We start from the raw sequence: 16,981 nt of genomic DNA, 5'->3' as shown, positions 1-16,981 counted from the left end.
CATGAGCAATTTGAGTGAAATTGGGAATTTCGCTCTAGACCCTCTGGAAAGGTCAGTAGCGAAATTCACCTTTTAGGTCACAACTCTTCATTTTCTTCACTTCAATTCATCTTGCAAGGTAAAGTAACATCATTTCAACCTGAATTACGCCTTACGACTCCTAGTCTTGACTTGACACAAGGAGGAAATAGGTAGATGAAGAATTTTGCTCTGGACCCTTAGGAAGGTTCAGGAGCGAAACTCACCTTTTAGCTCAAAATTCACACTTTTGAAGGTCAAACATCTCTCCAAGGCATTCCAAATAGCTTTTCTCACCCTAGTCTAGGCCTGACTTAGCACAAAATTTGGAGGATAAGATGGTTTTCAGGATTTTCGCTTTGGACCCTTTGGAAGGCTCAGGAGCGAAAATCACTTTTTAGGCTCAATTCCTTCACATTTGATAATCATTGATAAGTCAAAGTTATTTCTAAGGACCTCTCCCATCAAAACTCACCTTAGTCAGCACTAGGCTTGGCACAAAATTGGGAAAAAAGGTGGTTTTGAGAAAATTCGCTCTTGACCTTTTGGAAGGGTCAGGAGTGAAATTCTCATTTTGAGCTCATTTCTTCATATTTGATGACTCTTGACAATTCAAGGACATGCCTAAGGACACCTCTAATCTTGACCCACACTAGACTTGGCATAAATTTGAGGGAAAAGATAGGTTTTGCACAATTTCCCCCTGGACCCTCTGGAAGGGTCAGGAGCGAATTTCATGATTTGCTTGTTTATCCTCACTCAATTCCATTCTTTTCACTTTGTTTACTTGGACTCTTATCCTTGGATCCCTCTCCCATGCTTGCAACATTTCGCTTGACCTCAAAGTGACTAGAAAAGAGAATTTCGCTAGAAATCATGGCCAGGGACAGGACCTATAATGAATTTCGCCCTGGACCCTTTGGAAGGGTCAGGAGCGAAATTCTTCCTCTAGCCCAAAATCATCATTTTTTGAGACAAAAATCCATTCAAGGGCAATCTCAAGGGCTTCTATCATCCTTGTCTAGGCCTGACTTGGCACAAATGTGAAAGGAATAGGTGGATTTAGGATTTTCGCTTTGGACCTTTTGGAAGGGTCAGGAGCGAAAATCTCATTCTTGACTTGATCCTTCATCTTTTCACCTCCAATCTTCTCTAGAAGGTAACTAAACATCATTCTCATGCAAGGATCAAAGTCTTAAGCCCAAGCAAGGTCAAAAAGGTAGGCTTGTGAGGAATTTCGCTCTGGACCCTTTGGAAGGGTCAGGAGCGAAATTCACCTTCTTGGCTAGAATCCTTCATTTTTTCAAAGCTCTCACACATTTCCAAAGTCCAAACATGTCGATTCTTCCCCTCAAGATGCCTTTCAACTCAAAATTTGGTCAAACTAGGGAGGAAATGAGCCTTAGGAGGATTTTCGCTCTGGACCCTTTGGAAGGGTCAGGAGTGAAAATCACCATTTGGGCTTGATTGTTCATTTTTTAAACTTCAATTTTCTCCTGGAGGCAAATATAGATCGTTTTCCATCAAAGGAGCAAGGTTTCAAGCCCAAACAAGGTAGCAAATGAGGTTTGTAAGGAATTTCGCTCTGGACCCTTTGGAAGGGTCAGGAGCGAAATTCTCTTTTAGGCTAAAATCTTGATCTTCCAAATCATCCCACTCCCTCTCAAGGCAAGAACATACTAATTCCTCCTTCATCATGCCAACGCCTGGCCAAAACAAGGAAGAAAACAAGAGATATAAGGATTTTCGCTGTGGACCCTTTGGAAGGGTCAGGAGCGAAAATCATGTTTTGAGCTTGATTCTTGACTTTTCCAACTCCAATCCTCTTTGAGAGGCAAACATAGATCCTTTCTCTTGTATCTCCACCAAGATCTTGACTTTGGCTAGAGGGAAAATGAGTGCTTTCAAGAATTTTGCTCTGGACCCTTTGGAAGGGTCAGGAGCGAAATTCACTTTTTAGGCTAGAATCCTTCATTTTTTTCACCTCCAATCCTCTCTAGAAGGTAGCTAACATCATTCTTTTCCCAAGGGACAAGGTTTGTGGTCTAAGCAAGGTCAAAAAATAGGTGTGTAAGGAATTTCGCTCTGGACCCTTTGGAAGGGTTAGGAGCGAAATTCACCCTCCTGGACAAAATCCTCTCTCTTCAACGCTTCAAACATTCTCAAAGGCAAAAAAAATGTCCAATCTCCCTTTCATCATGTCTTGAATGTCAAAATTTGGTCAAACAAGGAAGGGAATGAGGTGTAGGAAGATTTTTCGCTCTGGACCCTTTGGAAGGGTCAGGAGTGAAAATATTTGTTTATGCTTGATCACTCACTTTTCCAACTCCAAACTACCTCAAGAAGCAAACTTAGATCATTTTCCACCTAAGGAACAAGGATTGGATCCCAAACAAGGTAGCAAAAGAGGTTTATAGTGAATTTCGCTCTGGACCCTTTGGAAGGGTTGGGAGTGAAAATCATCCTTGGGCTCAAATCCTGACTTCATTTTCACATTTCCTCATTCAAACAAGCGTTTTTACCTTCATTCAAGCCTAGGAATGCGTTAGTTCTAGGTTTTGGTCAAAGTAGAATGTCTTATGGAGAATTTCGCTCTGGACCCTTTGGAAGGGTCAGGAGTGAAATTCGCTTTGGACCCTTTGGAAGGGTCAGGAGCGAAATTTGACATTTTGGTCTCTTCGTCAGGATCATTTTATGGAATATAACATTTAAGTATAACTTATACTTTAAGTTATATTCCATATATACTGTCAGGATGTTTGAGAGTGGTTTCAGACCTCCAGGAGTTATATTGCAAAATCTAGTTTTTGGAGGATTCTTCAGTTTTCTAGACTTAGTCAAATTTCAGGATCAGGACATTCCAGACAGCCAAATTTCAGGGCATTTGAAGATCAAGATGACATTCTAGACTTCATCACTCACCAACTTGACCTAACTCGGACCTTCAAAGAGGATATTCACTCACCAAGCTTCATTGACCTCCTCGAACTCAAACAAGACACAATTAGCAACGAGAGCAAAACCAAGCCCTAAGGAAGACTATCAAAGAAACCCTAATTCTGGGGCCCCAAAGACTCAACCTAGCTCAAGCAGAGCCTGCTATCCAGGTGATCCCCCTGGCAACACTCGAAAAGCAAAGGCTAACAGACAAAACTCTAAAACCTAGAAAGCAAAATCCCACAAAGCGAAAAAAGCAGGGGTCCCCATTTGCAATGGGGCGATGTGTGAATACGTCACAACAGGTAGTAAGGGTGAACATCAGCATATCAATGCCTTCTAACCAATTGAAATCAATTAGTAAGAAGACTAACTGTATGTGGGTAAGAGGACGGAGATTAACAGATACGTAAATATTAGCAGTGATATAATAATCGATAATGGTATGATCAGTGAGCGTAAGAAGACACGGAGGTGTTTAGTTGTTAACAAGCACTAATTAGTTAGAAGACTAATTATGAGATATAAAGTGGCATTTAATTACATACAGTGATAACAATCAGATCACTCATTGGGCAGTGATTAGGAAGTCTAATTGATAACCATAATCATCTTGAAGAGGTGCGATTAATATGAGGAAGGGAGGCGATGGTGAATGGACATGATTTGTCATTCCAATTGCAACATATAAGAAGACATTTGAAATTACTTTAATCCGGTCATTGTTACTACTTATTTCATCCTTCACGGACCTGCTCTGTTTAGAGCGACTTGCCTTTGGCATTTGGTGTGAGTATATATCGGCATATCAAAGACAGCATCTCAGGATTGCAGAGATTGAAGGAGACATAACTGTCACAGCATCCATCATTGATAGCAAGTGATCACCATAGAAGTCTTAGACATGGCATCAGCATTTGTTGTAAGTATATATATCCCTATCCGACACAGCAACCATATCGCTTCCAAAGCGATAACTACTTCAAACATTGCAAGCATTTAATTACATATCAGAAACAAGCAATCTTGTTGTTATAAGCAACCTATTTAACTCCATTGCATATATCAGAAAGAAATATCCAACATAGCAATCTGCATCACCTTTGGCAACATCCTCTCATCAGTTGTTGCATACATAATCAGATTGATCAGATATTGCAGCCATTGCTGAAAGCAATAAATAACGATTTCATAATCGAAGTGTATATCAGATACTGCAAATAATTATAAGTGATAATAAAATATTTACATAGCATACTTCATAACAGTCATATCAGACATTGCTGTTGATACATTGATACTTATAATTGCATCAGGAATTACAATTGATTTTGATTTATCTTCCATTACTTGCTTAAATAAGTATTCAATTGACATAATAGAAGGGAAATTGAAGTAATTGTTCCGTTTATACCTAACATAGCCAAAAAGGGACATTGCAAGTTTCTGGAAAGTTCTCGAAAAAAGCTTATAAAAAGGGATTTGAGAGCACATTTGGTATTATGTAGTTTATTTTATTTTCTCTGATTGAAACCTTTGTGGTTTGCGAGATTGAACTTGGTCCATCTCAGCCACTGGAGGATGAAAACCTTCTTGAGAAGATTAGTTTCAGTGGTGAAATATTCCTTCCTAGCTGGTGAATTGGTGGAGTCACTCAAATTTCCCAGTTGGATTTAGAGATTGAGGTTTCGAAATTTGTGAAGTCTCTTACATGGACAAATTTCAAGAGTTACAAAGACAAATTTTAAGAGCTTTGAAAATGATTTCCCCTGGTTGAAGTTGTAACAAATTTCAAGAGCTTGGACCAAACTTTTTGTTTAACATTTTCCTCACCCTTTCTGAACTTGACGAAGTAGCATTGTTTGACAATGTTTATATTCACTGTTCTGATTAGTTTCAGTGTTTGTTGCTTCTGAGGTATTTGTTGATTATCTATGTTACCCGGAGTTTCTGGGACGGGGACGACAGGGGACGGTGGGACGAGTTTCCGGGATGGCAAATTTTTTTGCCAATTTTGGGGATGGTGGGGGGACGGCAAAGGGGACGGCTATATAAAATATAGGGAAAATTTAAAATATATAGTGAAATTTTAAATGTTCGTATGAAAATAGATAAAGCATGTATATATACATTATATTCACATGAAAACATGGATAAAGCAGGTATATGTACATTATAGAACCTTAACATACCACATTTGTGTTCAAAATTCATTGTCGATACTCAATATGCATTCATAATGCAGAATTTATCGTCAATACTCAATATGCATTCATAATTGAAAATACATTGTCAATATGCCAACACTTGTTTGCATGTAGTTCATTGTTTCTTTGTGGTTGAAGGATATTTTGATAGTCTGCCATTTCTATTATGACCTACAACCACTTCTTTATGCACTACAAAGTTTTGGATGTTTGTGAAATTCTATACCAAGCCGTTATTCATATTTCTGAGTGCTTTTGGCTATGATTCAGACCTGTTTACCTTTCATAATTGTGAAAAGTCCAATATTGCAGACCAACAACCACTTTTTTACGCACTACCCTGTTCTAAGTGTTTGTAAAATTTATTACCAGGCTGCTGCTCATTATTTCTAAGTGCTTTTGGAAGTGATTCAGACATGTTTACCCATCATATTAGTGAAAATCCAATTTTATAGACCTATAATAAAATTAAAAATATGTTTTTTTGAGCATTTGAGTCTTTTTTAGTTTTTTAAATGTGCTGGGAAAAGGGAGACGGCTGGCTGTCTCCAGGACGGTTAGGGGATGGGGGGACGTCCCCAAACCATATTGGGGACGGGGGGACGTCCCCTTTGAGAGTCACTGCCGTCCCCAAGTTTCTGGGACGTTTCCCACAAATTTTGTAATTTTGGGGATGGCGGGGGGACGTCCCCTAGCCGTCCCCAAGTCCCCGAAACGTCCTCGGTACGGGGACAGGGGATTTTAGCCTGATTATAGAATGTTTATTACATAAGTGCATTCAAGTAATTGCAGATATAGTTAACAATAATGCCTTTCTACATTCATGGGCTATGAATTGAATCTGAGTACAAACTGAAATAACTTGCAGACTGACTATACAGTACCAAATTTCAATGACAATTAATTTTAACATTAACAGATGGACAAAATAAGAGGGCAATTCACAACATTTCCTGGTGTAAATTCTGAGTTGAGTGTGCATAGAAGGTTGTCATTACAACAACAAATACAATGTACGGATTTATTTCTAGAACAATGTTATTTTTCCCCACATATACCCAGAATTGGTCATTTCAGCTTGTAAGATGCTCATGTCTTCCCAAGTATGTTCATTCCAGCCATGCCCATGTGCAAAATAAGGGTATAAAGTTTCCACATCTGGCTGTATATCTGTTCATTCAACCCTTAAATCACACACCAAACTCACGAACTTTCTACAATCAGTTGCTGAAATCTATAACTTGACAAAGTAAGAGTAAATCGCTCAATATGGTGCCCACATTTGCAATCTCATATTTGCCAAAACTCCAGAAGTTCCATGCCCATCTAATGACTCAACTTCCAACTAGCACAAGCTTTCTCACACTATTCTTTGTGGACTTGTGGCTAGGGCTTGGGAAGCATTATCGCCCAACAGAGAAAAGGTATTGCCCTAAAAAGCTCAAATAAATCCACGACCTACCTTAGCTTCTTGGTTCGCTTTTATTCCAGCCCATACATTATTGGCATCTCTCATTTCTAAATCCAGGAACCCAAGAAAAGATTCATGATTCAGCTATAAACATCACGCCATGCCCAACTAGCTCTTCAATGCATTTGGGAAGGCCCAATGAATCCATATTAACTTGCCCAACAAAGAAAACAAATGTGGCATTCAATAAATTGCTAGGGAATTCTTCCAACATAACCACAAAACTTGAAATTTGTCTTTTCAAAATGACTTCACAAATTTTGAAGGACAATCATTGAAGAGCAAATTGCAAAACTTGAATGATTTCGCATGTAACTAGCTAGTGAGGAATCTTTCACCACTGAAATTGATTTTCTCAAGAGGGTTTTCGTCCTTTAGAGTCTGAAATGAACCAAGTTCAATCTTCCAAATCACATTGGTCTCAATCAAAGAAAATAGAATAAACTACATAATCCCAAATGAACTCCAAAACCTCCTTTTATAACCTTTTCCATGATCTTTTTGGAAAACACAATGTAAAATCATTTTATTAATTAAATAAGCCTGATATCCCTGAAAAGTGATTTAATTTATTATTCAATTATTCCCAACACATAAAATCACTTTTCAACATCCCAAGATTTAAAGCTTTCCATTCTCATTCCAATGATTATACTAAGGTGCCCATTAAGTTATTTTAATTAAAATAGAAGGGTTAGTAAAACTAATTAAAATATAGCTCAATATTACACCTGAGTTGCAGAAACGGTCAAAAAGCATGGAATCAAAAATATATTGCGTTGGAGTGATGCTGATGATGAATGATGAGAATTGGACTTGACTAGGTGACTTACTATAAATAGGCGCTCTTTCCAAGAATCTTGGAGAACACAATAGAAGCCGAAAATAACATCTTGAAGCCTCATATGAGTCCTCTAGACCATCTGAGCTCACTGGTAACCTCAAATAATCCCTCTGATAAGGTTGACACACACCCAAAAGGTCAATGCCAACTACAATGCAAGAGAACCCACAAATGGGGTAATTATATTCCTCCCTTCCCAAAGATTTCTTGTAGTCAAGCAATGCCAACTCAACCTCGAAATCACCAAACTAAACCAAATCAGATCCCAAGGGCCCACTTCAATCTCAAAAAAGTATCACCATGTTGATGTTACGACACTGATCATAAATGTAAATTTGTCGTACCAAATTTGTGCTATTCTCTCTTGTAAGTATGTAACCCAAAATTGTAACCAACCTCAAAAACCAAACTTAGATACCTATGAGGGATGAAAACTATATCATGACAGATCCCCTTTCAAAGTATCACAATAAGGTCGACAATGGCAATCCCTCATCTTGACACAATCCTGGGCAACGTGAAAAATAATCTGAACAATCCAAAAACAAAATGGGCCTGTTTTATGGGAAGGAGAGGGATTTCCTTCTTGGATAGAGGCTGTCTATAGGAAAGAATGTTGGGAGGCAATTATTTAATCTATAGGTGTACCGTGTTTTCATTGATGTTTTCCTTGCTAAAGAATGATGTTTTAATTTTGCTCTTTGACTCATTGAATCAGCTTCTTCTTGTTCTTTAATGAATCCCATAATTTTCCCTTTTGGCCACCCCTTCTTATTTCTCCCTTCTCATATTCTAATCCCACACCCACTTATAGCACATAAGTGAGGTTTCACTCGACTGTATGAGCTATTAAATTGGACTTTGTACGCATTACAATTCGAAATAAAAGCCTTAACTATTGGAAGTTGATCAAACATCATAACATATTTCCATAAAGAGGATGCTTGATCATCTTTAAATTGTTTGTTTGTTTCAGTACACACTGAACTGGAACTAGTGGTCTTTCCAAATATATTGCAATTTAAATTTGCTGTAATAAGAAATTACAAAATATAAAACAATAAAAAATAAATGCAACCCTAATCAAAATATACAAACTAATAAAAGTTCAAACAAATGTTGGAAACCCTTATAAAAAATTTTGAAATTTGTTTTTTCGAATAATTTATATGTTTTTGTTAAAACTTGAAAAGATTTTCAAAAACTTAAAAAAAATCATCAAAAACTTGAAATTTTTTGTTAAAAAAACTATAAAAGAATTAGTTAAATTGCTTACCTTAAATGACTAGATCTCTGCTATGCAAGTTATGGTTACCTCTTTGGCACTTTGTGATCAATCTCCTTAAAAAAAAACTAGCAACTTTTCAAAACGCAAAAATGACTTAGGAAGAGTGTGTTTGAGAGAAACAAAGTTGTGTTTACAATTAGAATGGCAAATTTTGGGTAGAGGATACTTTCTAGGGCTTTTTTTTGTGTTTTCATTTAAAAAAGGTGTTTTTTTTTCTTTCTAAAATGTGCTTGTGATTTGTTGGCACATGCGGGAGCACCTAGGAGTGCCTTGGATTGGCTAGGGAGTGTCTTGGCTGCCCTGGGTTCCCCGTGGGTATGCGGCTATGCGCATACCCACAGGGAATATGGTGTGGCTGAGAGGCTCCCTGGCTGCTCCAAGGGTGTTCCTGTCGCTGCTCTTGTTCTTGGGTATTTCACTATAGGTCTGGATCCCAAAAACATGAGTACTAGGTAACTGATTATAACTTGAGCTTCTTGTTAATTATTTAATGATATAGTGTTGATAATATCATGATAGGAAATTTGTGAACGACAAATAAAATCACCTGAGATGTTGAGACTTAGAGGAATCAACGTTGACATATCAGGGAAGATGAAAATTTTAATGAGTGTATAACCAAAAGTGAAGATGGATATTATTGAGCAATCAATTGTGGAAGCAAATATTTTTCCATTGAAAAAAAGTTTGTGTGACTTTAGTGTGTAATTGGGGTTTAGTTAATGATCTGAGAGGCGGGTTCTTAACTTTTCTTCAGGAAAGATTGTATAAATAATATGAGTCCTACTTGCTCATGTCATCTGCAGGCTCTAGGGAATCTTCAAAATATATGATACTCTTTTTGTTTCAATATCAAATTCTGTAAAATCTGATTTACAGGAAGTCACTTTTTGTTCTGCTTTTATTGCAGCTATGGTTAATCTTTAGTGTGTCTGCTTTCACAACTTTATCCTGTAGAAGTGTCCTTCAAAATCTGAACTTTATTTGAAGGAATTTTGTAACTTTCTTGTTTTATCAATACATATAAAATTTTGTTTATCAACAGAATTATACACAAGTAGAAATAAATTATAGTAGTTAAACAAATGTAGAACAGGGAAATTTCCAGGAATTTGTTAGCCTGCTTTGTTATGTCAAATGAATCTGAGAGGCCAGACCTATTGTTTAAATGCAGTCCATTATACAACTGGAAAACAATGGCAGAAGAAGGATTCTCATGGTGGATATTACGAATGAAACGGGCCAATGATCTCTTTGATGAATTTCGAATTGATCACTTTCGAGGGCTTGCTGGCTACTGGGCTGTTCCTGCAGGTGAAACATTACATCTTTATATACAGCTAGGTATCTTGATCAGTGATGGTATCTTGCAAATGATGCACAGATTATTAATTTAACATTTTGATTGAATTTACAGAGTCAGAGACAGCCATGAATGGAACATGGAAGGTTTGGACTCTGTGTACACTGGTATTTAGTCTCATGCTGTTTAGTCCATTTTTGTGGTTTTGCTGAATGTATATTATGTGGATGGAAATTATCAGGTGGGTCCAAGGGAAGCGCTGTTTGATGCTATCTACAAAGCAGTTGGAAAGATTGATATTATTGCTGAAGATCTGGTATATTTCTTTATCTACTATTTTCAGAGATGTTTATTCTCAAATGTTTTAAAGCATGGCTGGGGAGAGGCATAACTAGCTTTTCTTCTTATCATGAGAGTGGATATATATATATATATATATTTTGTTTCCTGTTATCGAATGTTTCTTTAGGAAACTTCGTTTGTGTAATTGCCTATATATACATTCAATTCTTTTAATAAAATCATGCAATTATTTGAACATGGTATCAGAGTAGGAAAAATAAAAGAATACTTTTCTAAAAATTTTGAAGAGATTTTTTTGAAAAGCTTTTCTTTCTGAAAATTGGAAGTTTTTTTGGGTCGTGATTTTTTTTTTCAGGCTTTCTTCGATTGTTTTTTGAAGGCTTCAGTTTTTTCTGGTATACGGACCTGTGGAACGCGAAGGTGCCTGTGGTTCGAAGGCGGCAGTTCTTGCTTTGTTTTGTCTTTTGTGTTCATGATCTTGTGCGTGATTGTTTTCCAGGCCCGACCGTTGTTTGCATTTTGGCTTTGTATCTGCTAAATCCCATGATTAGTGATTGCGTTCTCAGCCTGTGCGATTCTTTTAAGGCCTGCTTTTGCTTTGATTGCATTTTCTAGGCCCAATAGCTTTGTCTCTTCCTTTGGCGTTTGTGTTTCGTGACACAAAACCCGTGAACTTCTGGTTTTCGCGACGGATTTCACAATGGATTTTTGCAACGACCTCTATTTTTTTGCTTGGATTTTTTTGTGTGTTGAGTTTCTTTTGAGAACCGACTAGTGTTTCAGCGTGGTTATTTTAAAAACCGTGATCTTTTTCTACCCATGCTTGGTGTTTTGCGTGCATGACCTACGTGATTCTTCTTTTGCGTTTTATCTTGCTCGGATTAGATAGAACCTTTTTTCTAGGGTTGTGTTTCTCCTGTGGCGCCTACCTCCATTTCGTGGGTTTTTCTGAACTTTTTTGTAGGGTTTGTTCTCAGTAGTGCCCTTTGATTTGTGGCGTGGTCAGATTAGTGACTAGATTTCTTTTATTTTTCTGACAAGCAGACCTTTTGATCCCATGACCTAGGGTTTTACGAGGACTTATCCGAAGGCTCTCCATGAAACATCAGAGAGGAGTCATGTGTTCTTTCTGAAGAACTAGCTATTCTCCATAATGATGCCTGAAAAGATGTCTTTCACGAACATCAAGGACAATCGTGATCGGTTGGAGGCGATTGGTCGGAAGATGGAGGAAGAAGACATGGTAGTCATCACTCTGAAAGGTCTACCAAAGTCTTATGAGCACTTTATGGACGCTTAACATTACCTCGACTAATGTTGACTTGAAGTTTCCAGAGCTCTGTAGCAAACTTTAGCAGCAGGATCGCTGGAAACAACAGTTTGGTAGCGATGCTAGTTCGTCCTCCACAGAATAGGCTTTTTCAGCAAAATCCTTTGCTAAGGATAAAGGGAAAAGTCAATCCTTTCAGCAAAAAGGCTCAGGTCAATCCCAGGATAGCTCCAAGAAAAAGAACATTTACTGTAATACTGCCACAAGTATGGTCACATGAAAGATTATAGGCAACGCTTGGCTTATGAACAGAAGAAGCAGGGAGGGTCTCAGCCGAAAGCTAATGTTGCGGAGCACACTGAGCAAAAGGTATCTGCCTTTTACGCCTTTATGGCTAAAAGACCTGCAGATCATATTAAATCCTCTGCTTGGTATATTGATGCAGGTGCTTCTCGACACTTCACTCATCGATGTGACTGGTTCACAGAATATCGGCCTTTCATCGTTCTATGATCTTTGGAGGAGGGGAAGGGTATATTGTTTTCGATAAAGGCAACATGCAAATTCAGTCTAGTGGGAGAAATTTAATTTTCCTCAATGTATATTATGTTCCAGGTATGGTACTCATCCTTATCTTTGTCAGTTAGATTATGAGACACTTTCCTTGGCCTGATGTGGTGTTCAGTTCGCACAAATGTAGTATTATTGATCAGGAGACTCGTGCTACAATTACTGTGGGTATTGAGGATCATGATCTTTATAGACTTGTTGACATTGGTGATTCTCAGGAGCACGCCATGGCAGTGAAAAGTTCTTCCATCAGCAATCTCTAGCATCAGTGGTATGGGCATTTGAACATTCACTATCTCTCTCAGCTGGTTCGGGAGGATCTGGTTGTTGGCTTACTTGAGATTTAGACTTAGAATCATGGAGTTTGCGAAGCTTGTCAGGTTGGAAAGCAACATCAGACTCCATTTACGGATGGTGATTCTTGGTGAGCTTTTAAGGTATTGCAATTGGTTCATGCTGACATTTGTGGTCTAATGAACACTTCTTCAGTTATTGGTTGATGATTTAAGTCGCAAAATGTGGGTGTATTTTCTTAAACAAAAATCAGAGGTATTTGGTATGTTTTAGAAGTTGAAGGCCTTCGTAGAAAGAGTCTGGTCAACAAATTATAACTCTTAGGTCTAACAACTTGGGGGGGGGGGGGGGGGAATTTTGTTCTTCTGATTTCTCCAACTTCTATGCACATCATGGTATCAAGCGTCAGCTTACCACACCTCACATGCTTCAGTAGTACGGTGTTGTTGAGTGGAGAAATTGTGCAATAACTGAGATGGCTTAGTCTATGTTGAAACATAGAAGTGTTCCAAAGTTTTTTTGGGGATAAGCAGTCTACATTGTTGTCTATCTTTTGAACTGGTCTCTCACATAGGATGTGATGAAGAAGACTTTGGAGGAAGCCTGGTCTGGTAGGAAGCCGAAAATAAATCACCTGAAAGTTTTTGGCTCTATAGCTTATACTTGGATTCCTGATACTAAGCGGACAAAGTTGGACTCTAAGAGTGAGAAACTCATGTTCACTAGGTACAATGATAATCACAAAGCTTACCAACTGATTGATGTAGACACTGATCGTCTCATATTTAGTTGGGATGTTGTTTTTGATGAATAATGAGGGCCTTTTCAGCTCTCTTCTCTTGTTTTGAGCCTTGAGGATCAGCCTCTGAAGGCCAAGGATTTGGGTGTTCATCTTACATTAGGTCCACTTGATGGGAGGGATTCAACAAACTTTGACTCTGAAGTTGTGGAGTCTCCCTAGCATATTGTTGCACCACCCGACTTTCTTCAAGAAAATCTTGAGCAGCATCCCGATGACTTTGTTATTGATATTCCTGGTGATGCTGATCCAATTGTTTTAGATGTTGGTACTTCTACTCTCCGGCCTAATTGGTGGGCCAAGACTATTGGTGATTTTCATGATGATGAGCTCATTGAGGGTAGATCGTCTAGAAACAAGAGCAAACAACAACATATAGTTAATTTTTCTCTCATGGCAAACATTCATAGTGTTTATGAGCCTCAAACATATGCAAAGGCTAAAGCTATACCTGAGTGGGAACAGGCTATGGAAGTTGAACATCGTAGTCTTTTGAAGAACAATACTTAGGTCCTCTTTGATCTTCCACTTGGGAAGAAGCCCATTGGTTGCAAATGGGTGTATAAAGTTAAGTATAAGGCTGATGGAACCCTTGGTATGTACAAGGCTTGACTAGTTGCTAGAGGGTTCTCCCAGAAAGAAGGCATTGACTATGAGGAGACTTGTTCTTCTACAGCCAAAATGAGTACAATTTGGCTTGTCCTTGCCATGTTAGCCAGTTTGGTTGGAAGGTCGAAATGGACGTCAAGAGTGCATTCTTGAATGGTGAGTTTTAGGAAGAAGTCTACATGACGCAACCTCTAGGATTCAAGGTTGTTGGTAAAGAACACTAGGTATGGAGACTAGTGAAAGCACTTATGGCCCCAAACAAGCTCGTCAGGCTTGGTACATAAAAATTGATAAGTACCTCAACGATCAAGGCTTTTAGAGTCCTCCTGATTCCAATTTGTATGTCAAAACTATTGGTGGTGATTATCTTTTGCTTGTCATCTATGTTGATGATCTGATTATCACTAGTAGCTCAACACTTTTGATTGAGCAAATCAAACAGAGTTTTCGCCAGTCCTTTGACATGGTAGACTTGGGACTTTTGCATTACTGCTTAGGTGTTGAGATTTGGCAGACTAATGGCAGTATCTTTATCTCTTAGTCGAAGTATGCTAGGAGTCTCCTTGATAAGTTTCAGATGTAGGATTGCAAACCTGCCTCTACACCTATGGAAAAAGGGTTGAAGTTGTCAGCCAATTCAGATTCACCTGTGGTAGATGAATCCTTGTTCAGGCAACTAGTGGGCAGTCTCATCTATCTCACCACCACTAGACTTGACCTCAGTTATGTAGTGAGTTACATCTCTCGCTTCATGACAGTTTGTAAAGCTGATCATTGGGTTGCAATGAAGCGTGTGCTGAGATATGCAAAGGGCACTTCTGACTTTGGCATTTTGTATGGCAGAAGCAAAGATCCTAGATTGATTGGTTTCAGAGACTCAGATTGGGTAGGTTCTATTGATGACAAGAAGTCTACGTCTGGGTATGTCTTTAGTTTGGGAACAAGTGCAGTCACATGGACCAACAAGAAGCGGCAGGCGGTAGTGTTGGTGTACGTTTTATCATATACCAAACATTAGAATAAAATATCCAAGGATACTCTATCCTCTCATGAACAAAATCACTACTTGTGCCAAGATTGGGAGAAAGACCACAAGGCGACTCCAAGGTCTATATGTGCGAACGGGCAACTTTATGTTGGATAGCTACCTTGGTTATGTATGCTAAAATACAAGGGGGACTTACGCTTGGCTCGTTCAATTCACAATGGAGATTTATCATTTGAATTTTGGATCATGGATTTCAAGTAAACTGAAAAGGAGATAAGGGTTTAGAAATTCTAATCTATTCCTAACAATTCAAGAGATGGTAAAGACTGGGTGAAACTAATAACCACACTTTGTTTTGCCACAATTAGGACAACTACACAAAGCATGTGCAATCTTCTAAGGTCGTGCTCAAGATTTTCACACTTATGAATAATACCAACAATTGAACAATGTTACTCAAAGTAGAAGTTAAGCATCCACATCAAAGCTCAGGCTAACTTTACACATTGAATGAAAATCATCCATCCAAAGAAAGTATGATCAAAGTTTCACCAATCTAAACTATCAAATCCTTCATTCATCTAACAACTTGAAATAAAATCTAAACTATGATGAGGGATAAGAACCATGCAAACTCCAAAATAAGGGAAGTAATCACCATCAATTCGAATGATGTATTACTTATTACTTTGGCAATCATAAGCAACAATTACTTATCTCAACATGTTTTGCAACATGCTCCCATGATTTACAAATGAGGGGCGAGCTCAATTTATAGGCTCCCCAATTACAATTCAATGGCTAGGATTGATTTTCAATCAACGGTCGAGATTACAAATTAAAACCCTAATTAGGGTTTGTTACAACTAACTACCCTTCGACCAATGAGAAAATTACATTTGAGGACACTTGTACTTCTTGCTAAATATAAACCAATAATAAAATAGAAGGTTGTTGCATTGTGAAGTGTTCCTTCTAGAAGCTTCTGGATAAGTCAGGTTCATTGAACCTGGACATGTTGACTTGGGACAATCTGATTGTTGAATGTCCTCCTTGAATTCTCCAATTTGTGCTGAAAAATTGCCTAAGTATGGAAATTTATTTGGAATAGTCTTCTTGCCACTATTTGATCTTGATTGGGAGTTTGTCTTTGACTCTTCAAGAGATGAAATCCTTCAAGAAGTTGCCCTGATTGCTTCAATAGGTCTGGGATTGTAAATGAAATCCTCCAAGAAGTCTAAAATTTCTTTCTATATTTTTTTTCCAAGTCTGAAGACTTTCCTTTCTAGATGCTTGGAAACTCTTTCAAGTGCCTAGGATTTTGGAAAAGAATTCCCTTGTGCCTTCACCACAATGAAGGAAATTGAAACTTTTTCTATGAAGTATTTCCCATACTTAGCCAAATTTTGGCTAGTCAATTTTTTTTTGTTACACCTTCATGTGGATCCTCCAACACTTAGCCAAGATTTTGACCATTTCTATGCTTGACACACTTTGCCTGTGGCTTCAATTTTGGATCTGGCTTGTGCTGAGTAGAAGAAACTCTGTCGTTGGAGAAGAATTTTATTCATCTTCTCCTTACTTTTCCTCTTTGTTCTTCTTCTTTCTTCCCGTTTCTTCTCCAACACTTAGTCAAAATCTGATTTTTTTTGTTGTTGTTGTGGAAAATTCCACACTTAGCCATTTTTCATGTGTCAAACTTTATTTTCCAACCCATTCGTTTGATTGACCCTTGATTTCATGTGCTTATTTTGTCAAATTTGTTTTTCCTCTAGCCATTTTCTTCCTTTGCCTTGGCAAGTTGATCATCTTCATGTCTTATCCTTGAGCCATAGGCGAATTTTTTTTATGTCTTGCTCAGGCATCTTCACATATTTCATTTATGCCTAAGCAAACTTGGAATGTCCGTGTCTATCCATCTTGGCAAACTTTGTGTAATATGTCTTGCCAACTTGTGTTTGATCAATTTACCTTGGGAAATTTCATTTTTTCTTTGGACTTTGGATAGGCACATGTTTGGACATCCATCTTAACTTCTTTCCATGTGTATTGCTTTTCTTCTTTGCAACCTTGTCTTCAT

General features: G+C 38.1%; 1 protein-coding gene across 1 annotated transcript in view; it reads left to right on the top strand.

Annotated features, from left to right (window-relative positions):
- LOC131029309 (4-alpha-glucanotransferase, chloroplastic/amyloplastic) overlaps positions 1 to 16,981 on the top strand; it is a 139,596-nt gene that overhangs the window by 76,564 nt on the left and 46,051 nt on the right. The window contains exons 9-11 of the mRNA XM_057959746.2: positions 9,940 to 10,079; positions 10,183 to 10,214; positions 10,310 to 10,384. Of these exons, the coding sequence (XP_057815729.2) occupies positions 9,940 to 10,079; positions 10,183 to 10,214; positions 10,310 to 10,384 (247 nt within the window). The remainder of the gene's footprint in view (positions 1 to 9,939; positions 10,080 to 10,182; positions 10,215 to 10,309; positions 10,385 to 16,981) is intronic.

This window comes from Cryptomeria japonica, chromosome 10, assembly GCF_030272615.1.
Source record: "Cryptomeria japonica chromosome 10, Sugi_1.0, whole genome shotgun sequence".
Taxonomy (NCBI): Eukaryota; Viridiplantae; Streptophyta; class Pinopsida; order Cupressales; family Cupressaceae; genus Cryptomeria; species Cryptomeria japonica.
The sequence above is the reverse complement of the archived record's forward strand: the minus strand, read 5'-3'. Positions and strand labels throughout refer to the sequence as shown.